This window comes from Lonchura striata, chromosome 2, assembly GCF_050655825.1.
Source record: "Lonchura striata isolate lonStrDom1 chromosome 2, ASM5065582v1, whole genome shotgun sequence".
In the NCBI taxonomy this organism is placed as follows: Eukaryota; Metazoa; Chordata; class Aves; order Passeriformes; family Estrildidae; genus Lonchura; species Lonchura striata.
The window spans coordinates 137,415,113-137,438,627 of NC_140704.1; the positions used below are offsets into that span (position 1 = coordinate 137,415,113).

Below are 23,515 nucleotides of genomic sequence, written 5' to 3' on the forward strand. Positions count from 1 at the left end.
TTGTTCAGAAAAAATATTACTTTATTTTGGTTTTGTGGTTTTCTCATAAACATTGGAGGGGAAAGTAAATATAGTTTGTTTAAATAAGAACAGACAGCTTTCACATGTGATTAATATTAGCATTAAAGCATAAGAGTTACTTCTATAGATCTCCTTTATGTTCATTAAAGAAAACTTAATGCAGAAGAGAATGCCAACTGCAGAACAATAAATTTTTTTGTTGTTTAAGAACCTAAAATTGGTATCTTTTGGCATATGAAAGCAGCCTATGTTTCAAAAAAAAAAAAAACCAAAAACCAAAAACTCACACAAAAAAAACCCCACGAAACAAACAAAGGACTTTTCCATTTCTACCTTTTAAAACAATTTTTATGTTACAATTTCTAATTTTATTTTTGGAAACTGAAATTTGTTGGGTTTGTAAAAAAGATGTAGTGAAAGTAATTTCTTTCAGCTCTTCAAACCTGTATCCTTTGAAAATGTGCAAGACTTTGAAATTATCTCCAGAAGGGCTGAATTACGTGAAGGTAGAGTCCCATTGGCAGATACTGTTAAGGTGATGGGAACAGTGGAACCACTATTCCCATGTAGGAATGCTGGAATTGTGTACCAGTAATTGAGTCCTAAGGTGGGCATGCCAAACAAGCAGTTCTAGGAGAATCCTGTTTTGCTGATATAACTGCACTTGCACTAACAACTAGGGAATTCTCTCAGAACAGCTGTGTCAGTCAGCAAAGCTATTTTGGTATAAATCTGTACTGTGTACCTAGCTTGATGTTTGGGGTGGAGTTGACCTTACAGTAGAAAATGCCAAAAGAAGTGGAAGAATGGAAAAATTAACTGTTACCATGTAAGCAAACAGAAAAGTGTGCCTGCATTTGCTTAGCAGAGGATTCCCAGAAAACCCAAAATGTATGATTTAAATAAAGTAGAATTTAGGAAACTTATATCTAACTGCTAGACGTAGAAATAACGTAGGAATTATTGTTTTATCATGAAAATTTAAGGAGACCACTGAAGGTCAATGCTGTATGGGAGCTATTGCCCTGAGATGGAGTTCATGACAAAGGTCATGACGAGTCAGGGACCAACTACTTAGCACAGTCTGTTGTGACAGGACAAGGGGCAATGACCAAAAGAGGGTAAGTTTAGGTAAGATATAAGGAAAAGTTTTTTATAACAAGTGTGGTAAAACTCTGGAACAGATAGATGTCTCAACCCTGGAAACATTCAAGGTCAGGTTGGATGGGGCTCTGAGCAACCTGGTGTAGTGGAAGGTGTCCCTGCTCATCACAAGAGCATTGGACTAGATGACTTCTAACTGGCCCTTTCAACCTAAACCATTCTGTGATTCTTTGATCATGGCCAAAAAAATACTAAGTCAAGAGCAGTGAATATTTATAAGATGGGATTCAGTAAAACAGCCATTACTTTGTGAAGGACCTTGTACATTTTTGGAATCTGCCCTTTAAAAGTGCTGGGCTGGAGTTGGCACATGGCCATCTCTGTAGGGAACGAGGTCCACCAGTACAGTCCTAACATTTAGCAAATTATAGGAAATAGCAGCTTGTTACTACATGTTACAAGTTTTTATACATAAACCCTGTTTTACACTAACTGGGCCGTGTTTTTAATGATCTTTTCGGGGTATTGTTTTAGCTTTACACAAAGGCAAAAAAATGTTTAATTCAGTAACAATAGCAGTTGTATATTCAGTGATACTTAATCTGGACAAATTACTAGTAATTGCTTGAATAATAATTGGAGAATAACATTTCCTCCAACCAATACTGGTATTTATATTTCCTTTTGTGTCTTCCTAGAATTAGACATATACTGGACTTTCAAACTGGGTTATTTTTTGGAGTGGGAGACAATTCATTTAACTCTTTTTGAGGCCCTTGTCAAGTATTCCTTCTCTGTTGACATGTTGGCTGTCTCTGATTAGTGAAGACAGAGGGTATGAAAGGAGACAAAAACTCAGTAAAATAAAAGTGTGGGAGGTGTGTGGGACTCTCCCTCCTGTTTCAAGAGGAAGCAGTTTGCCTTCGTTGTAGTGACATGCTGCACAAAGATTTCTTAAAAGTGCGAATTAATTAAGAGTCTGAATTACAATTTTAATATGTTATGCCTAATTGTTGATAGGTGTGGTGCAAGTTAAAGATAATTAACCAGCATATATAGCTCAGCAGCTGAATTGTTTTGGTTTTTTTTAAGACAATCACAAACAAAATAAATCCCTTTTGCAGCCAACAAAGGAAGTCTCTGGGAAATGCTTGGCAGAAGAGGTGACAAAGAAAAGTCAATAACTCCTTTCCAGTCCCATTCCCAGGATATCTTCTTAAATTGTGTATTAAAGGAGAAATTTTAGATTACCCTTCCATAGTGACTGCCCTGGAGAATCCTCTCAAAAATAGGCACAAAGGCTTAAGAACTCTTTTATAGCAATGTGTGCTTTTATCTTGTGTTCAGAAGCTGAAGCAAGCTTTAGGAATTAATCCATAATATAGGCAATAATTTAAAAACAATTGCCATAAAAATTATTGTGTTCACTCCAGGGTATTATGGCCTCTGGGTTCAGAACATAGAAGTAGAAATGGGAAGTGAAGAAATTTCATTTTCCTTTTGTTTTTTTCTTTCCTTGATAAAAGATATGGTTTCATGAAGGAATTATCAAATCATTATTTTTCTGAAGCATCCTTATTTTAAGTCTAATAATTAGTGTTTACTTGAAGCAAGCTTGCTGAAATACACCCAGTTACAGCTGAAACATAGAAAAACATGGGGAATACATTAATTTCCATGTTACTTGTTAAATTACCTCACATGGCATATCTACATAGAAAGAGAAAGCTACATTTATTAAATTCAGAATTCTATTATTGGCTGGCCGTATTTAGAGTAGGTTGACACCAAATATCCAGTGCCACAAATTCATCTTTTAGTAATTTTTAGGGAACACAACTAGTAAACAATTGTTTCCACAGTTCTTTAGATGAGCCACCAAAATATTTTATAATAAATCCAACCCTACAAATGGCATTTCTTTAGGACAGTACATACATTTATAGAAGGTGTTTGACCTTGTTCTGTTTGACCTGGATTCCTACAACACAGTTTTCTTTCAGCAAACTATGAAAATGTTAAAAAAAATAGCATACCTGGGAGTCTCTTGCTTTCTCTTAATATTTAGCATTGAAAGGGGAATTCGGGTGCTGTTCCTTTAACTGGAATTTTATTCACTTCTACCTGGTGATGCAAATCAATGAGTGTCAGTTAAAATTTAAACAATCAGCAAAACAACCGGGGGATGTTGTCAATGTCAATGTCAATGTCAGGGTAGTAAACTTGTTTTCTGCAGTTCAGGATGTGTCTAGATTGCCATCAATTAGATTATTTGTATAATGCAATCATTAGAAACTGAGGACAGCCTCCCCAAATACCATGAGAATTTATGGATTTCTCACCTCAGTTCTTTGTGTCTGCTTCCATCTCCCATTTAAACATTTATCTTGAAGAAATAAAATTAGGACAGAAGCATATTGAGGAAGTTTGGATGTGATAATGATCCAATGTTTTGTCACAGATTTTTTTGCATAGGTGCCTAATATCCCAATGTCTATTAGGGGTAATTTGTAATTGACTACAGATGTTGAGGTTTTAAAGTGATTTTCTTGGTATAGACTGATTTTATCAATGACTTTAATGGTATTTTTATATACTATGCAATATTAGCAAAAATGTTAATTTGTTGTTAAACTAAGCAGGTATTATTTCTTCTACAAGAGATACTTCTAAGGGGAATACTTACACAAGAATATTTATAAATGTGAGTAAAAGTAGATGAAACAGATGTTCCAAATCAGTTGCTCTTTTTTCAATATGTATTTTAGAGTTTATTTATATTTTTGTAAATATCTCCAAGTCACCCAACTGTTGTTTTGCTTTTCTCTGCATTCTCAATGTCTTTTCAGTTTTATTCAACTGTTGTGAAAGTAAGCTGTAGCTCATCTGAAATGTAATGAACACTAACTCATTTTTATTATCCAACTTCTCAAAAGCAGTCATGAATTATTTAATGGGCACTCACTTTTCAGTAAATGTTGAAGGAAGTTACTTACATTCATAAAAATGTTACTTTGTCTGCTTTAGTGCCTATAGATAGAAAATTCTATAGTCACCAAGTATTTTCAAAATATCGTTAGCAATTATTTCAACACATTTTATTGGGTTTTGCCAATTACATGATTTTGTATATTAGACATTATTATTACCACCATTACACTTTCTTTTAGAGTTGTTTGCTTTATAGTATTTCAGTAATATCTTTTTAGAGGAAAGTGTAAACATGAAAAGCTTATTCTACCACTTAAATATACTTTAAAGAGGTATAATGCAAAGGGTGATTTTAGGGGAAGAGGTGCTGCAGGCTGACCGGGTGTCCCCCACAGACCTTGGCAGGTCTCTGCCATCATGGAGTGCCCATGGGCCTGCCTGTGGTATACAGGAGTTGTCTGTCTTGGCAACTCACCTTCTTGTTAATCTGTAAAACATCACAGATATGTTGGGAGGGGACAAACTCGGGCATGTGGCCAGAGAAACATGATGAGCAACTAAATTTTGGAACATGACCTGAATGAGACACATAAAAGATGTCTGAGCCTAGAGAAGCTGCCCTGGGCATCTTTTATAGCCAGTAAAGAGGAAAAAACGGATTTGTGTTCTTCTAAAATAAGTTTGTTCCTATGATGTTTCATGAAACGTGCTTTATTATCTTATAGTTATCTAGAAATCAAGTTATTGGGCAAATTGTAAAAAAATAGCTGTAAAAGCTCACTGTTTTGCTGTAGATTGAGTGATGATGGTTCCATCCCTGAATGCTAAAGGTCCAACTAGCTTTCATTCCTCAGTAAAGTATGTCAGTGATAGTGTTGGCTGGTTTTAATATCTTATTATTATCCTTTCCAATCATCAGCTCAAGGAAATACATGGAGGGTGTGAAGTGTATTTCACTCTACACACCTTCTTCATGAAGAGTTTCAGTTCACTTCAAACTATCATTCTGTCTGCAAAGGATTTTAGATCAAACCCTAAACATTATTTAACCATTATTTTGAGAGAATTCTTTTTTTATTTGAAAGAAATATGAATGCACCCCTTGCTCTGCATTTACTATCAATGCTGTTCAAGTGGCCAGTAAGGAAACAACTATGTGCAAGGTTTGATAGCACTTTTGCACTGTCATGAACTATAGGGAAGTAAGTTATTGATGCTTCAAAACACTGGTACAGTAGCTAGTACCTCTTTTCAATCATGCCCAGTGTTTTAATTTCTTAGTATTTTAGGGAAAAGGTTGCCAACTGCTATATACTCAATTAATGTACATACTAGACAAAAGAAAAAAAGGTAATATTAAATAAGTGTTGAGGAAGATACGGAAGTAAGACTGGATAAAACCCCCAAAATAATATGATGTAGCTATAAGCAAATCCTCTAAGGACTGAATTCAGAAAAGGTACAGTCATGTTTGCTAAGGAGGCAGATGTGCTTTAGAGAAATACAGCTTGGCTTAAAGCGGAGGAGATTAGGGATTTCCCTGTGGCTTGTAGGGCCAGCTCCTCAAGAGAAGCAATGGGCACAAGCTCACATACAGAAGGCCCATGCTGAACGTTTTTTCACTGTGAGGGTGAGTGAGCATTGAAGAGTGAGGTTTCCCGAGGAGGCTGTGAGTCTCCACCCTTAGAGACACTCAAAGCCGTCTGGCCCCCAGCCGGGGCAGTTGGCTCTGTGACCCTGTGACCCAGGGACGCCTTCCCACCTGAGCCTTTCGCTGCTCCAGTGGTTCGTTCCCTCTCTTACAGAGCCCACCCGAGAGCGGACTCGGGCCCGCTGGCTGCGGGTGCGCGCTGCCGGCCAGGAGTGGGGGCAGCGCTGCCCAGCCCCGCTCGCCGCCGGGGCCGCGCTGCCTCCTGCGGTCCGTGCCGAGCCACGGGGCCGCCCCTCCTGGAGCCTTCCGCCTCCAGCACCCCTGCGAGCCCCGGCCAGCCCCGGCGCGCCCCTCCCGCCTGCTGCCGCGCAGGGGCCGCTCGCCAGCCCGGCGGGAGCCGGGCGGAGAACAAAGTCTGCGGGCGGTGCCTGCGGGACGTCCCGCCGCTCCCGGCCGGCGCCGTGCCCCGGTCCTGCCTCCGGCGCGGTCGGTATTTACAGCGCCGCGGCCGGGCCGTCCCGCCCGCGAGTCTCGCACGACGGCGCCGTCCCGCTCCGCCCGCCCGGAGCCCCGCGCCGCCGGCTGACTGCTCGCCCCGCTGGTAGGCGGCTCCGTGCTGGCTGCGGCGGCCCGCCCCGCCGAGAGCAGCGGCGGGGCAGAGCCGGGCACGGCGGGGCAGAGCCGGGCACGGCGGGGCAGAGCCGAGCTCCGCGGCGCGCAGCCCGCCCAGCGCTCCCCGCCGCCCTCAGCCCCGCCGCCAAGACGCCGCGCTTCTTGTACCGCGCCAAAGGCGGGTGCCGCTCGGCCAAGATGGGCCGGCAGACGGCGGCCGGCGGGCGCGCCATGCAGCGGTCGCAGAGCCGGAGCAGCCTCTCCGCCTCCTTCGAGGCGCTGGCGGTGTACTTTCCCTGCATGAACTCCCTGGAGGAGGAGGACGGAGGTGAGGGGCCGGGCGCGGTGGCCGCAGGTGTGCGCGGGGGCCGGGGGCCGCCGGGCGCCGGCTCTGGGCGAGGAGCTGGATGGGGGATGCGAGTATGGAGAGTGGCTTGGGCCGAAAGAGACATTGGTAGCACCGTGCTTGTAGCCGGAGAATGAGGTGGGATTTAACAGACGATCTTTATCTTCACTTTGGGAATGAAGTTGCTTACTGAACTTCAGTTATGTTGGGTGGAGAAATAAAAGAGATCGTCTTTCCACTCTGTCCATTTTCTGCTCATTCATATGAAAAACAAACCACACTTCTTCACAGGTGCTTTTGTGACAGTCTGCGGGCTTGTTCAGGTAACCCTTGTCTGTCATTACAACATAATTTGTATGGACCACCAGAGTTGAGCAATTAAATACTGGTCCCAAGTACACTTTCCTTAGAGGCAGCAGTGTAGGTGGAATGCTAACAAGAGAAATGCAGTGAATTTTCTGAGTAGCCATGCCCCCCCAAAAGATTTGCTATTTGGAATGTGCAAATGTACACACATAGTTATACATGGCACCAAATTGTGTTACGAGGATGGAACTTGGACTTCATGAGTTTGCTTTGAGTATACTGGTTTCATAAAGAAAGTAATCTATATGTTTATGTATAGAATGAAGTGTTGTGCTTTCCCTTGTTTTATCAGAACTAATTGAAGATTTTTAATTTCTTTAAAATTAATGGAGCAAATTGCACCTTAAATATATAAAACACACTATAAAACAGAGAAACCAATGTCCAGTGCTGCTACACAAACATGTATCAGCTGTGTGTGTACACCATTCATGATCTATTTAAAATATCTGCATGTTCATTTATCACCTTTCACATTTCAGGCTGCGAGTTCAGTGGGTAATGTGTGTCTCTAGTGTTTGTGTTTTGATTTATCTTTTGATGTGCAACAGTGTCTGATTTTTTTCTCCAAAGCATCTCTGATTTCTGATTGTATCCCAAGGCATGGTCCCTCAGTTTTTCCCTGCTCTTACTCTGGAGCTGGCCAGCTTGCCCCTTTCAGTGGAAAAGAAGTGGCTGCCCCCTGGGGCAAACTCTGCTGTCCTTCAGTACTCTCATCTGCTCCCTGCCTTGAACAATGAAGTGAACTGCAAAATATTGCCAGTAGACTGCAGGGTAGGCTTCAGATGGCATTTTTAATACTATTGATGTGCTAATAAACACTATGGCTGAAAGCACACACTGAAAAGATCATAAATTATCCCAAACATGTTTAGATATTCTTTAAAGATTATTTTTTTTATCATTTCTGAAGCTTTTTCTTTTCAGTCCTGATTTTTAGCTACAATAATTGCATTAATCCTGTGTGAAATTGGAGTATTGATTTGTTTTGTTCTACTTTGTTCTCTTTACTTCTCTAGGAAGCATTTAATTTATTCCTTAGTGGAATCTGTGTTTGCTTAAAACTGTTCACTGGTTCAAAGAAATACAAAGTACATGGAACTCAGTAGAGAAATATCTGTAAATTTAGGGATAATTGTAATGATTTATTTATTTTTTGCTGGCAAATTATTCAAAGAGAAGTGTTAAAAGATTGTGTAATGGTGAACATGTCACATATTGTGTTGATGTATGTTATCTGATCCTATTTAGATGCAGACTACACTTAAAATGCATTTCATTAATTCCTATGAAAAAAATAGAAATGGAACTGCTATGCAGTTTTATGGATTTGAGTTTGTGTTACCTCAATTTAGACATACCAGATTACAGAGGGAAGGGCAGGCATGACAGCGAAGATCATTTCCCAAGTGTTCTCAGTGGGATTAGAAAGAAAAAATCACAATGTGTTTTCTGGATTGCAAGTCACCTGTGCACTCAAATTGGAATTTGTTGTCTTATGAGTTTTTATGCAATTAGATTAATGTAATGTAATTAAAGTAGCTGTGGTACATGCACTTGCGTGTTCACATACAAATATTCTTTTACAGTTTAACCTGAAAAAGGTGTCAGACCCATTTCATAAGTAACTGTCCTCACGATGTAGTTATTTCTGCACATAGTGGATAGCTTAAAAAAGATAACCTGCTACAAGGGTGCATTTCTTTTTCTTTAGTTTTTTTTTTTGTTGGTTTTTTTTTTTTTTTTTTTTACATTTCACACTCAGTCATATTTTTAATACAAATAGATAATCTAGAAAATATGACCTGTTGACACATTATTATCTTCAAGAGATACTCTCTTGAACACTTTTTTTATTAACTGCTGAAGTGGATATATTCGTCCAGATGTGTATCTTTTGGTATGAAAGAATATGAGTACTGTCAAGTTCAGAAATAATTTAGTAGCAATCAACTCAATACAACAAATTAATAATTTTTGAAGCTATTTAGCTATTTTTGAACATGATTATTATTAAGAAGATCCCTTTACATGTTGGCTGATTAAAGAAGGAGACCCCTTAAGCCCTGGCATCCAAGCTGTGATGTACTGAAGAAGTAGGCTGCGGGAAGGCTGCTGTTTGCTGGTTTTGGTAGCCCTGAGTTTGAATCATGAAGGTTGGAAGGGACCTTCAAGAACATCCAGTCCAACTACCCAGCACTGTCACTGTAACCCCTAAACCCCATCACCCAGAGCCAGACCCAGACACTTCTTGAACACCTCCAGGGGTGGTGACTCCACCATCTCCCTGGGCAACCTATTCCAATGCCTGACCCTAACAGTGAATTTTTGTTTCTAGTATCTAATCTGAATTTCCCCTGTCTCAGTTTAAGGCCATTTTCTGTCATCCTCTCACTGCAGGCATGGCAGAAAAGACTGAACCCCACCTCACTACAGCCTCCTGTCAGGGAGTTGTAGAGAGTGATGAGGTCCCCCCTGAGTCTTCTCCAGGCTAAACAAGCCCAGCTCCCTCAGCTATTTTTCATAAGCCGTGTTTTCTAGAGCATTGTTGACTTTCTCTGGACACCTTCTAGCACCTTAGTGTCCTTGGAGGACCCAAGACTGAACACAGTACTCAGAGTGTGGCCTCACCAATGCAGAGTACAGGGGAATTTGTCATGGCTAGGCCTCAACTTGCCATGGTTGGCCAGGTTTGCTGTACAGGGAGCTGCTATTTAAAATAGCATTTCTTACTTGCTGATCAGTTGAGATTAATCCTTCAAGTTTATGCACATTCATTATTTAGGAGTCTATTATTCTTAGTCACATCTAGTAAAAGGTGTTAGAACATAGTTCTTTACATCATCTTTTTCCTTGTGGCATGTCTGCATGTATACACACAGGGCTAACATGGTGCCAGAGAAAATTATTTATGCTGTCAAAGTATCGAGGATTTTAGAGATGTCTTTTGCATTTTACTTTGTTAGATTCATTGATGATAAAATGTATGACCTGCATATTGAAGTGAGAATTGGTGTCAAATACCACTTAGAACAGACTTAATTTATATGGAAATTGTTGAAGAGGTATAGGGACAGAGTACAAATCAGTATCTGAATGCTCTTGAAGCATTCCAAGCCTCATATTTTTTTCTGAAATCTTGGCTTTGTTAAAGAAATTTTGTGATTGTCAAAAGATAAGAGAATTTCCAATGTAAATGCCTGTGATACTCTTTTAGATGTCTGTGTAGTCCTAGTGCAAAGACTCATGCACATGATATGCTTACAGGTAGTGCATGAGTGTACTAAACTTTCCCGTGAATAACTGAGTGAATTAATTCTTATGTACAAGAAGCTTACTGGAGAAGAAGTAGATTTATCCAACATGCAGAGAAAAGAAAGAGGCTCAGGTCACATGATGTGATCACTAGAAAGCCTATGTCTGTTTTTATGAGTGGGACTGGTAACTTGGTGCTTTCTCAAATTACACTGTGTATTGTTTACTGTCATAAATTTTCACTATGACTTCCTTTTTATACTCTCTTTATGTTCACTTCTAATTTGCATTTACACTGAAGTGTTGTTATAAACAGTTAAATAGCACGTTGCCAGGAGTGCAGCTGTGGAGCTGCTGGTCATGGCAAGGTCTGTATGCAGAACTATGCCCACCAAAAGGGAGTATACTTCAATTTAATATCTTCCTTTGCCGAAGTTTTTGGGTGGTAGCGAAGCTATGAGATTGAAGGGGAAAGCCAAATGCTTTGCAGGTGCTGAAGACAATTCAAGAGATAATTTATGATAATTTAAGACATAAATTAATTCAGGAAGAACTGGAAAGCATGTTGGTCTCCCAGTATGTTAGAAAAACAAAAGACAATTTAAAAAAAGCCACAGAATGTTCTCCAGTCCAAGACAATCATGCCAAAAATAGCAAAAATTAGTTGCGTTAGCTGAGAAGAAGTTACATTACAGTTTTGCATATTGATATCTACTGAAATAAGTATCTGAGTGTTGCTGCAGGAGTTCAGCAGGAATAGAAGCACATTGTACTCTCCTGTCACCTGGCTGACAATTAGCTGGGAAACTTGCTGGAGGGGTTGTTTGATCCCACATAGGTGTCAGAGGGAGTGCTGCCCCTGAGTGAAGACTCAGGACTTACTTAAGGGTATGCTGAGATGCTCAGTTGACAACTGGTAATGGCTTCAGTAGCATTTCTCACTGCTTAATCACTGCACATTGGTACAGCTGGAATAAAACACAGCAGTTCCTGGATTCTGTTCCTGTGGTTAGACTGCCAGATCACAGTGTCCCTCTGGAGGTCCCAGTAGACAATAACAAGCAGACAATAATTTGACCAGAAATAGAAAATGGGGGAAGTAGTAACAATAAATTCATTAGCGCAGTAATTACTGAAGTGAAGAGAATTCTGCACATGAAGTAGTTATCCTTTAAAATTGCCATCTTAAAAAGAGTAAAGTAATATAGGAGTATCAGGCTATGAAGAAAACGAAAATAACTACATCATCTTGGGGGAATTGGCCTACATTTTGGCCTTGGTGGTAAAGATGACCTTGTTTATGTGGAATGTTCATTGGCAGAGCCGAGGAAGGATATGAAAGAAGGGTATAATGCCCTGTGACAGGTTATCCTGTAAGAGATGAAGATTTAAAGATCTTGCATCAATTGATGCTAACACACCAGAGATCATCTGCTGCACATTGCATGCAGTGGTGGGGTCAGTCATCTTGGAGGATAAAAAGCACTCTGAATATGCAATAATAATTGTTCTGTAAGAATCTGCATGGCATTTAAGTTTATAGTTGATAATTTTTTCTGTTTGCCGTTAGGGCACAGTTCAGGGGCTGACTTGGGTCAGTCTTTCCATCATGGTGGTGAGTCTGTCCCATTTCTGCAGCTCCATGGGCTGAGTTTGAGGGTGGAGGCAGTATAGCAGGCATTTCGAGCAAGTCACAAGTGTTTTTACAAGTTATACTCAGGTACTATACTAATGAAGTGGCTGTAGATGCCAAAATTGATAAGACCTTTAAAAAAGTAAGCATAATTAAAAAAAAAAAAAAGTATGCTGTTGCTGGCAAAGTAAAGAGTGTGACAAAAAAAATCACGTGTTCTGGAAAACTAAGGGAAAAGTGGAAGAAAGTGCAGAAAGATTGGCATTCAAAGCACAACATACTTCAACCTGAGTTAGAAATGCCCAGTAGATTTTTAAAGATGTATTTCTCTTATAGTTGTCTTTCACTTCTGAGAGGCTGGTTACACTGCAGCATGTACCTGAATAGTTCACAGATAATTTGGATATGGCTGTAGCAGCAGCAGTGAAGCTACGGTGTATGATAGGTTGCATCTCTGGAGGTACCTACATAAGCATGTAAAAACCTGTCTAATATCTATGTGCTGTAATTGTCATTTTTCAATGTCAACGTCAAGAATGTAGTCAGAACAGCAACGCACTGTGTTGCCATTGTTTCAGTTTGGGGAGGTAAATGTTGAATAGCAGTAGTTTGAAAATAGTTCATTACAGTGTGAAATTTGCTCTGTTGTTTGTGAACTGTGATTATTTAAATAATGGTATTTGCATAGGATCATTATTCATTTTAGACAAAGCAATGGAGGAAGAGCTGTTTCTAATTTGAGTAATCTCAGTAGCCATCCAAGTTCTTGGCACCATCTACCTAATTAAGCCTTAATAGAAGTTGTTGAATTGTTTCAACACATTTGCTGCATCATTCAAAAACGTTACCCAGATCTGTCTGATAGTGCATGTGATGACCCTTGCTACAATAAAAATAATCGAGGTTGGGATAAAGAAAAGAGTTACTGCCATTATTCCATATTTAGAAAGTATCTTTCACTTCATATAATGAAAAAGAAAAAAAAAGCAATTCTAAGCTCCTCAATATAGGTACTCTTTGCTGCTTAAACATTCTTATTCTGCTCTTGACACTGCAGGAAGTAATGGTTATTAATAAATACATAAGAATGGTATACATCCAGAAAATTGAATGTCCATGTAAACATAAAAAAAAATTACCTCTTAAAACTGCAGAAATAGTTTCTGTTTACTTTGGATGATCATCCTTTGTTATTGGCAAAATCAGAGACTGGATGTGAAGAGTTCCTGTGATGAAAATGTATACCTATATAGTTGTACATCTATATTCTTTATATAAATGGTATACAAAATTAGAATGTAATTCCACGTAATTATTTTCTCTGATTTTCAGGGTTTTAATTGGTTGGGGCTGAAACTGATTTCCCACTGCTTTGCACTTTTTGTAGTTATATAGATTGTTGTACAGGATGTACAAAGTGGATATAAAATGCTGCCATTCTGTTTTGACACATGCACAAAATATGCACAAATTATTATAGACCTATATAATTTGAATAATAAGAACATTTATCTCTGTTGAGATCATAACTGGTCTAAATGAGGGCACCTGAAGATCTGTTCATTCAGGTCACTTGTTACATGGGACATACAGCAGTGGGCTACAAAGACATGCTTTTTGTTGTCATATCTCTGTGTTCAGGTTACAGCAGGGAAATGGCTTTTGACAGGTAAATCCTGTGGCCCCACCTAGTAACAGAGACCTCTGCAGTGGTGCTGGAAGGGCCTGAGTTGCTGTGTGTAGTTCTGTTCCTGATCTGCATCTGGCTGTTTAGATCTGTAATGAGCCCCTGAAAAACAAAGGATCCAAGCAGACCTGCATAGCTTGTTTGTTGCTATATAGTCAGAGCTAGGTAACCAAAAGGCAAGTGGATATTACATCAGCACTAACCCTTCTCTTCCTTACAGCTGTGGTTAATTAGTTTTGATTCCCTGGGACAGCTGTCTCTTACCAGGGGAAAATTATTTGTCAAGGGAACAGACAAACATCAGACCTCTGTTCTGTATATACTGTACACATATACAATGATTCTGATTCTGTATATACTTATTTGGGATTACGAGGAGTGTTACTTAGCACAGATACTGAAAACAAACCATAGGGTGTTCAATGTGGTTATGTGTCCTTTTTATATGTAGCATGTGATTCTAAATAATAATGCCAGGGTTACTAAAGTTTTAGGAACATTAAGTACTTATTGTGTATGCAGGAAAACAGCTCTTTTTTTACAGTTCAGTGCTGTAAAAATATTTTAAAAACCTTTTTGGGAACATAAAACCATAAGTTGAAGATCCTAAAGTGATGGGTGCCACACACAGACAAAACCAGTTTTTCTTTTCTGATGCTCTTAACAATTTGCTGACGGATCAGTTAAAGAGTGGAGAATGGACATCAGAGCAACAGTGAAATTAAAGTGGCAGATGTAATTAACATGTGGGAGAGAATAAGGAGCAGGTGCTTGCCTTAAACCACAGCATTGCTCAGAAGCCATGTGGTAAAGTGACTTCACATCACATGGCCACAACAAGGCATGGAGTTGGCTGAACGTAGGACCAGCCTTGCCGTGGCAGGGAAGTAGAATACAGACAAAGGATGCTGCAATCTGTCCAGGAACAAATGAGATTCATGATGCTACTTGGGTCCTGTAGGAAATTCATCAAGAATGGGATGCCAAATCTTCTATACCAGCCTTTGACCAGAAGCGCAACCAACAGTTTTGCAGTTGATTATTGTTAATTATTTAATTCAGTTCTTTCTTTTACATTTTCTTGGGTGCTATCTTGATTAACCATGCCTCCATTATGGCATGGTTAAGAGGAAGAAACAAAAAGAGTAGGACAAGAGTGAAAAAGTGTTTCTTGCCCAAGAATGAAAAACTAGTGAGGCCTCCCAAGAAATTTAAAAATGTATGGGGCAGACTGACACTCTCAGCCCAGACTCTTTCACACTTTCCAAATCTGGCTGCTTCCATACTGAAGAGCTTTCTTGCTGAAGGCAGCTCTGCTTTGGGCATATCAAAAAAGGTCATTCCTGTACCAGTCAAAATTTATCAGTATTTTACATTCAGATACTCATGGAGCAGGAACTAGAGTGCAGATCTTCCTTTCTTCCTTAGAAGTGAGAGAAACCCCCTGGTTACAGCTTCCCCCTGGCTCTGAAATGCTCTTTGGGTTTCAGAAATGCTGACAGCATGCACTGTGAAAATGTCTATTGGAAGGACTGTAATACAAAACTTCATAAACTGATTGTTAGCACTGGCTTATGAGAATCAGTGAAATGAGCTGAAATTCAAGTGGCAATGGAATCTGTGTTTCCCAAATCCTGCTTAAATTAATAGATCCTAAACCATATTTTCTGCTTGGGGTCTGTGGGTAACACAGAGAAAGAAATAACTTGGCTGTGCTTCCTAATGCTTCAACAAGAGCTAAATATCTTGTTCAGTGCAAACAAAACTTGGACTACTCCAGAAACAGAGCTGTGCAGCTGCAAGGGAATTTGAGACCTACCCTGTACCCCTTTTCTTCTGTAGGTTCAAATTTTCTTAGACTGTCTTTTATCTAGCCAGTTGTTAATATATCTGGAGCAGGTAACTAGGTATGTAAATAATTTTAGTCTTAAAAATGGGCACTTAAAGGCTTATTCTCTTTGTGGATCTAACTCCTGAGTTGAGATGACAATGCTGAAGGAGTTTTTTTGCAGCATTTTTGGTGAGGTGGGGAGAGCAGAGAAGAGCCACCTCAAGCGCTTAAGTGTGTTTCTGAAGCCACAGCTGCCCTACACTTCCTACAAATCCTACCAAGAGATCACATAGCAGCTGGGAACTGGCATAGCCAGCCTGCCTGTCCCTGTGCCATGTCTTCTCTTGCATTTGTGCCTGCTGGGGAGCAGTTGTAGGAAGCTCCTGCCGAGAGCAAGCTGAGAGCTCTCACTCTCACACCAGCAGCGGATTTCTTCTGGCTAGATCCCAGATGATGGAAGATAATCTGCTGCATTCACTGCAGTTTTTGACTTCTCCTCATCTGCTATTGAAGATTGTATCAGTAGTTTTGCATCCCTAATTTGTAAGTGATTTGCACTCCCAAGTTGTGGGAACAAATAATTCTGTCCATAACTTAGAAAATGTGGCCTGCGGAGTCTATTTGCAGTTACCATATTAGTTAAATTACCAGTGTGATTAACTGTAAGAATGAGTGTGCTTTCATAAATACCAGTGCAATTATTTCTGGTAATTTATTCCAGTCCTTACAATATGGCTGCGAGAATCTGAACTGGTGTTTTTCAGATAATATATTCCATATTTTGTTGAGGGACTTGAGAGAAATTTCTTTTTGCTAGGGCAATTAGCTTATACTAATTTGGAGAACATTTTCAATGTTCTTTATTAGAGTTTAGGAAATTATTTTGATTGTAGGTACTCAGCAACATAACAAAAAAGTACACTTCTAAGCTCTCATTTCCGTATCTTTTCATTTGCTAAGATTAAAACAGCATGCATGAGTGTCTAAGGATATATACTTTAGGATTATAAAACCAACCCCCACTTTTACAGTGACACCAGTTAGATAGTTATTTCTGAGTGAGTGGTATAATTCCCAAGTTACTTGTTTAGCTAGAGGTTAGTATTGCCTTAGCTGGGTTCATTCAGCTATATGCTTGTCTTGACAAATATCCTTTCCAAAATTATCAGTCTTGAAAGAAAAAGAACAATTTTAAATCATATTTTTGTTTGTTCCTTTTGATTTAGGTCCAGTATGGAATGCAGCCACATGAGTAGTTAAATTAACACAAGAGAGGAGGTTTCAATTTCCAGGCAGAAATGAGGAGAACAGTTTGGCTTTAATAAAGTGATATGATCTTCAATCAGATGCTTTACCAACTACAGCTTGGAAGTATGGCACCAAAGGCTATTTCTTTAAGCTGAGCAGCTATTTTGTGGTTTCATTGCTTCTTGAAATGTTTTTAATTTTTGAATGCTGAATTTATGAAACATAAATTATAGATGGCACAAATACTATCTTTGCCTTTAAATTGTTTGAGGAATTGTAGGATTATTTTTGATTTATTAGCATTCTTCCAGGGGCAAATATATTGCTAGTATTGGGGACAATCCAGGGGGGGATATTTCTCATGTATTATTATGTATTAGTTTAGCCAAGTTTCATCTGAAAAAATATTCATGTCAAAAGCAGTGTCTCAGAAGTCATGCCACCCAGATCTGGGTCTTCTGTTAATTCTATTCCAAGCTGCCATTTTGCTGTTAAAATCTGCAATTCTTACTTCAAGAAACATCAACATCATGATTAGGAGCTTTATTGATGAAAGGTCAGATCTTTCTTTTTGGAGACCATTCAAGAGCACTGTCTGTTTCTATTGAAAACTGGGAAATTGTTATTCACATAACCTCCTTTCAACCCTCCTTAAATTCCATGTTAAGGTCAAAAAAAATTACTGTTTACCACTCATACTTACACAAAAGTTGGATATACTACAGATCTCTAACTTTCATGTTGTATCAGAGTTGTAACTTTGTGTGCCTGTTGTCATGTGAACCAGACCAATTATTTCAGTTAAAATGAATGTGGGAAAGTAAAACTGCTTTAAATTAAGGTTTAGAGGGATGCTGTAACTTGAATGGCAGTTGTACGAGTTCTGCCTTGATTTCTCAATAAATTGATGTGCAATGGATATGTTAATTTTTTAATTCTATTCTTCTACAATGAAGGCATACAGACTTACAATTTTAGGTCAGAAAAAAAAAAATTGCCCTAAAAAGTTACTGTGTACTCCTTCACATATGACATAATCGAACATATATTTCTCCCAAACTCCCAAATCTTTGAAAGATGTGTGAAGATACTGAAGAATCATGCAAAATTGAGATTTCTTTTAAATTTGCATTAAGGACATCATGTTTACAATAATGAATTGAGAACGACCATCATTCAATGAGGCTGAATGAAAATGAATGCTTACTCATCAAAAGAGTTCTTAGAAGAGTAATATCCTGTGGGGCTTCAGAGTTGTATGGCTTTCACATGTAAATATAATGAAGTGTACCTTTTCTGCAAAACTATGGCATGATATTTTCCTGGCAGTTTGTGGGAATATTTCTTTGAAATGAGTGCTTGTATTTTAGAACAACCCTGGAGCGCTGTTGGAAGTCAGTTGCCAGCTTTTATTATTTGAATATAAATAATAAACCAGCAGGCACTTGGAATGGTGCAACCCAAAAGAAATGACATTGTTGATTTCTGACCTTCATTTTCCGTATGTTGTAGTAGTATGGTACTTTTTTTATTTGTGTTTCTTACATCAGGTATTGATGGGCATTTTCATTTTGATGCAATAAAATTTATTTTTTCATTCTCCTGTGTACTGAATTTATTTGTGTAGCTGAAGTTCTGGAGGAAAATTTTTACTTCTATTATTATGACTATTTGTATGTACTGATTCAAAGTGATGGTCTTAAGGAATATGTGGAAGGCTTTTAATAAGAAATATGATTTGAACCACTCATGATACTGCCGTAGAAATTTCTCACTGCTGCTTAATATTGCGGAGTTATTAATCTTTCTTGACATGGAGGCAGTGGTTTTCAAGGTATTTTTGATGTCTAGTTCCCACATTACTACATTTCCCATGTCCTTTATTGACCTAATATTCCTCCTGACTGAGGGGCCTGGGAGACTTCAGCCCACACTGCAGCCTGTAGGAGAGTGACAATGAGTGCACACATTGAAATTGAGGACTCTCTCCCACTCCCTGTCGCAGAGTGCAGATCCTCTTACTCTAAGCCAGTCCTTGTGCTCACACATTCCCCTTGGGACATGACAGTCCTCATCTCAGGACAGTCTCCTTCTTTTGTTCATTTCTTTTTTTAAATCTCTAAAGCTTCACCATCCTCACAGGTCCAGAAGTTCTTCTGACCTCTACTACATGACAAGGCAGAGAAGATGTAAAGGGTACCAGATGCTACAAACAACTGCACAAGGAAATTGAGTCCATCAATATCCTACAATATTGGATATTACTGTACCCTCATTGTATCAGTATTTAAGAATTATTATTGTAGTGTTTTTAAACTTTTTTTCTCTTTTATATTATCAGTATATTACACATCACTGTGCTGCACTCAGAGGTGTATAGAACAGATCAAAGGAAATAAGTATGCAGAATTCCTTGCCCCATTGCAAGGAACAGCATTTAAAATTAGAAATTAGATGGAGTGGCTGTCTTATTAGTGAAAGTAAAAATGAGGCTTCATTTCTATTAATTTCATCCAGTTGAGGTCTTGATCAAAATTCCTACACTAAAATGCTATTATATTGTTTGAGTATTTTTCCCCTTGTCTGATACCGAGACATCTGTCACGCTGTAAAATTAAACTATGCAAATAGATAGAAAAATTGTTATTCTTGAAAGTGAAAATAGAGTTTCTTATTGTGCATAAAAATACTGTATATTTTAAATATAAATTTAAATTTATCAACTAGTGAATAGAGAAGAAAGCATGGGAAGGCTTCTTGATTTTTAGTTTACTATCCTCACTAATGGATATCTGTAACTTGATTTAGGAGATAATGACCAAATGCTTTTAAAACAATAATCCATCTGAATTAGAACATTTCTCTTCAGGTTTTGACATCATGGTAACATTTTAATTGAATTCCTAGGAGGGATTTATTCATCCAGGGAAAATATATTTTAAACACGCTAGACTATGGATTGTTTAAATCTGGTTGCCTCTGTGGGCAGACTTGTGTTGTCTGACCTTGGAAAGCAGGCGGTGACAGAACTAAGATCCTGATCCTATAAAGAGATTTATGATGCTGTTTTCCTGTTAGTAAAAAATTGATACATTTTAAATGGAAGTTTTTTACAGGTCACTAATTTGTGGCTCTGAGTGCCATGTGGAGCAGGAGTGTGCACAGTTGCGACAGCACAGTGGCATGGGGGCTTCTCTTTTGTCTCCAACAGAAGCAGGGGGCAAGAAGCTGCGGAGCACCGTCCAGAGGAGCACGGAGACAGGGCTGGCCGTGGAGATGAGAAACTGGATGACTCGCCAGGCGAGCCGGGAGTCAACGGATGGGAGCATGAACAGCTACAGCTCTGAGGGAAAGTAAGCAGCATTTACAGCTGTGGTTTCCTGACATTTCTCCATGAAGCTGAGGGATGTTTCTCCATGAAACTGGTTGTTAGAGAGAAGCACAGTGAGTGTTGTGGGTCCTGTTCAGTCAGAATTCCCTTCACAAGCCAGTGTCATTGATGGACTAAGCCTAAGTCTTCCCCTGTGACTGAAAAGAGTGTCCCACTGTTGGTGCAGGAGGAGGAGGGTCATTTCTCTCATGTGTCATGAGAAGGGCACATGGTGGGTCAGATCATCATCATGAGGTGTGTCAGGAGGGGAAGCAGGTGCAGTACACCAGGTAAAACACAGATATGGACAAGTTCTCTTCCAAAAGCTCCTGGAATACCTCAGTGCTATGCAGAGCAAAGCATTTCCAGAGCATTTCCAGGTCACTGTGCTCAAGAGTTTTCCAAAGATTCTGCTACTTTTAACCTGAAGAAATTATCTGGGCAGAAGTACAAGTCTGTCATGTATCATGGTTATCATAACATCATAAAAGCCTAAGCTAAAAACTTATCAGTGATATATCTGAGACATTGCCCAGAAAAGTCTTATTGTGGGTTGATTTATTAGTGGTGTTCACAGCACTGGACAATCCATCTATGCTGCACAATATATATTATGTTTCCAAGTTGCTGCACTATGTGCATTTGAAATGGACATTCCTTAATGATTGGTCATTACAAATTTCATTAGTTCTTGTTACTGTGTAATGGGTAATTTATGGCAAGCATTTTAATTTTAAGTTACTTTGGGCATTTGCCACAAGGGATTTCAATTCTGTTATTGAATAGATGTCATTCTCAAAGACATTTTTAACAACATATTTTGAATGAATGGTGATTTTGAAAATAGCCACCAGTATATGGTCTAACGTTATCACTGTGTACATTTGATATTTAGTCATTGAATTTACAGTAACTTGAGAAGTGTGAGCAATTTAACCTTCATGTAACTGAAGCAGTGGTAAGGGTATGCGTTAGTATCTTAATGAACTGGTCTCATATCAATACTTTGATAATTAACAGTGGTCTTTACTGCGTTAGAAAAGGAGAACATGATGGAAAAATCCAAATTTGGAAATTATCGACGAGAGTGCTTTCTTTACCTGTTTGTTTATATGCTGGAGCCTAATTGCTAAATTGCTGCTTGTTGAACGCTGTGGGATTTCAAAAATTACAGTGATTGTTTTGTAAGTTACTTACAGTGCTACCAAACCCACAAACATTAAGTGCAAAACATCTAGAAAACAAAAAAAACAAACCCCAGCCAAAACAAAACAAAAAGCCAACCAAATAAATAAAAAAACAAACAAAGGTCAAATTTAAGTATATTTTTGTTTGTTTGTTTGTTTTTTTCAATATTATTTCTAGTTTGATCTTCCCTGGTGTGAGGTTGGCTGCAGACAGCCAGTTCAGTGATTTTCTGGATGGACTTGGTCCTGGCCAGCTTGTAGGACGACAGACTTTGGCAACACCATCAATGGGTAAGTGTTTATGTCATCTAGATATGATATATTCTATTTGGTCAGGTAATTAGGACATAAAATTTATCTAGATTCCCTTTAAATATAGGTTTCTCTTGTGGTTTTGAACAACTCAGTTAAGACCAAAGCTTGGCCAAAGTTGAATATAATCATGGATGCTTATGAAGACATGCAAAAGTAGAAAGTTGCTTTGAAAATTCAGCCTTTTACATCCTCTTCAGTTTTTGGTCTTTAAAATGGGGCTAATGAGACCAAACTTTTCTCTGAATCACTTGGATCATATTGTATAAAAACTGGTAATTTAGGCACAAAATATTTGTTAATATTGTGTTTACAAGGCTTGTATATTCACAAGTTATCTTTTCATAACTTGTCTTTAACTAGAGGCATGGTGAAGAGATTTCAAGCAGTTTTACAGAGCTACTTTGTCTTAATTCCCTCACTGCCTTTTTTTTTAATATGAAACTCTTAGGAATTAGCAATTAATACGAAGTAATAGAGGCATGGAAGATGGGAGGCAAGGTGTTATTGTAGAGGTTTTAAATTGCTTACTAATATAAACAGCAGTGAAGAGGGTAAATATTAAATTATATAGTAGTGTTAAAATCCAGATCATACTTATTGGTGAAAAACAGATTATACAAGTCACCACAAGAAAAAAGAATCCTAGATTCTTTTTCAACATTTCTTGTAGTAGTTCTGAATTTCAATGTTGGGATTTCTTTTTGATATCTAGGAGATATTCAGGTGGGAATGATGGATAAGAAAGGACAACTGGAAGTAGAAATAATCCGAGCCCGTGGCCTTGTTGTAAAACCAGGTTCAAAGACACTGCCAGGTAAGGAAGAAAAAACTTAGTAACAATCTTAGCACAGGGTCAGGGGTTGGACTTGATGATCATAATGGGTCCCTTCCAACTCAGTATATTCTATGATTCTGAGAATAGATTCTACCATAAAGGTCTCTGGCTTTTCTGTTCAGCTTTCTCAACCCTTAACAAGTTCAAATCTCAGTAGGTTATAATGTTGTATATTGAAATGCATACTGTAATGAAATGATACACCAGAAATCATCCCTACTTCAGGAGGAAATTAAAAATCAGGCGGCCAGGAAACCCAGAAGTATTTTTGGAAATAGCAAAGGCATCCTTAGTTATGGGGTAGGAAGAAAAGTATATACTGAAGATTTTTTTATATAGGAGTCTTCGGAATGAAGAGGGAATCAAGAGATGTGGAATAGGTATCTACTCAAAAAGTAGACCAATATTTGATACTTACTCCATATTTTATAATCTGATGTCCTGTAACACTATGCGAAAAGGACAATATAATGATATTTTTAGCAAGCTCTTCTGACAAAATAGAAATTGTGTCAGAGTCCTTTCTTCACTGATTCTCACCTTGTAGATAATTTTAAATTATTAACAATTTGGAGCATTGATCCAGATTTCACCAAAGTCATTGCAAGTTTTGCATTTACTTAATAGGCCTATTTTGCATATTGTACAGTATGGGGATGCTATATATAGGAATACTTGATTTGTTCAGGTCAAAATCTGAATTATTTCATGGTAAAAGAGACATACAAAAAGAAGTCAAGAAAAAAATACACCCAAGGAGAAGAGTAAAAAAAATGCATAGATGCTTTGTATGGGAATAATTGTTAATATTGCTTGTGGAGATTTGTTCTTACAAGTTATAGATCCTTTAGAAGCATATTTTTATATGGTGATAGAAAGTGTGTTACACAAAAAAATCTAGACTTCTTCTTTACCTGCTGTTCTCTATTTTCATTCTTCTAAGCACCATATGTAAAGGTGTATCTATTAGAAAATGGAGTCTGCATAGCCAAAAAGAAAACAAAGGTAGCAAGAAAAACGCTGGAACCACTTTATCAGCAGCTTCTATCATTTGAAGAAAGTCCCCAAGGGAAGGTTTTACAGGTAATTTGAATAAATATTCCTCTGAACCTGAAAATATCAC

The 23,515-nt window shown here is 38.5% G+C and overlaps 1 protein-coding gene across 35 annotated transcripts in view; it reads left to right on the forward strand.

Moving 5' to 3' along the window:
- Nucleotides 1-23,515, forward strand: part of RIMS2 (regulating synaptic membrane exocytosis 2) — a 447,424-nt gene that overhangs the window by 420,563 nt on the left and 3,346 nt on the right. For 34 of the 35 annotated variants that reach the window (XM_085573910.1, XM_085573913.1, XM_021546502.4 and 31 more), the window contains 4 exons: nt 19,897-20,038; nt 21,421-21,533; nt 22,270-22,371; nt 23,336-23,475. In XM_085573910.1, the coding sequence (XP_085430036.1) occupies nt 19,897-20,038; nt 21,421-21,533; nt 22,270-22,371; nt 23,336-23,475 (497 nt within the window). Of the gene's footprint in view, nt 1-6,490; nt 6,648-19,896; nt 20,039-21,420; nt 21,534-22,269; nt 22,372-23,335; nt 23,476-23,515 lie in introns of those variants that run through there. The other variant, XM_021546548.3, reaches the window with a different exon arrangement.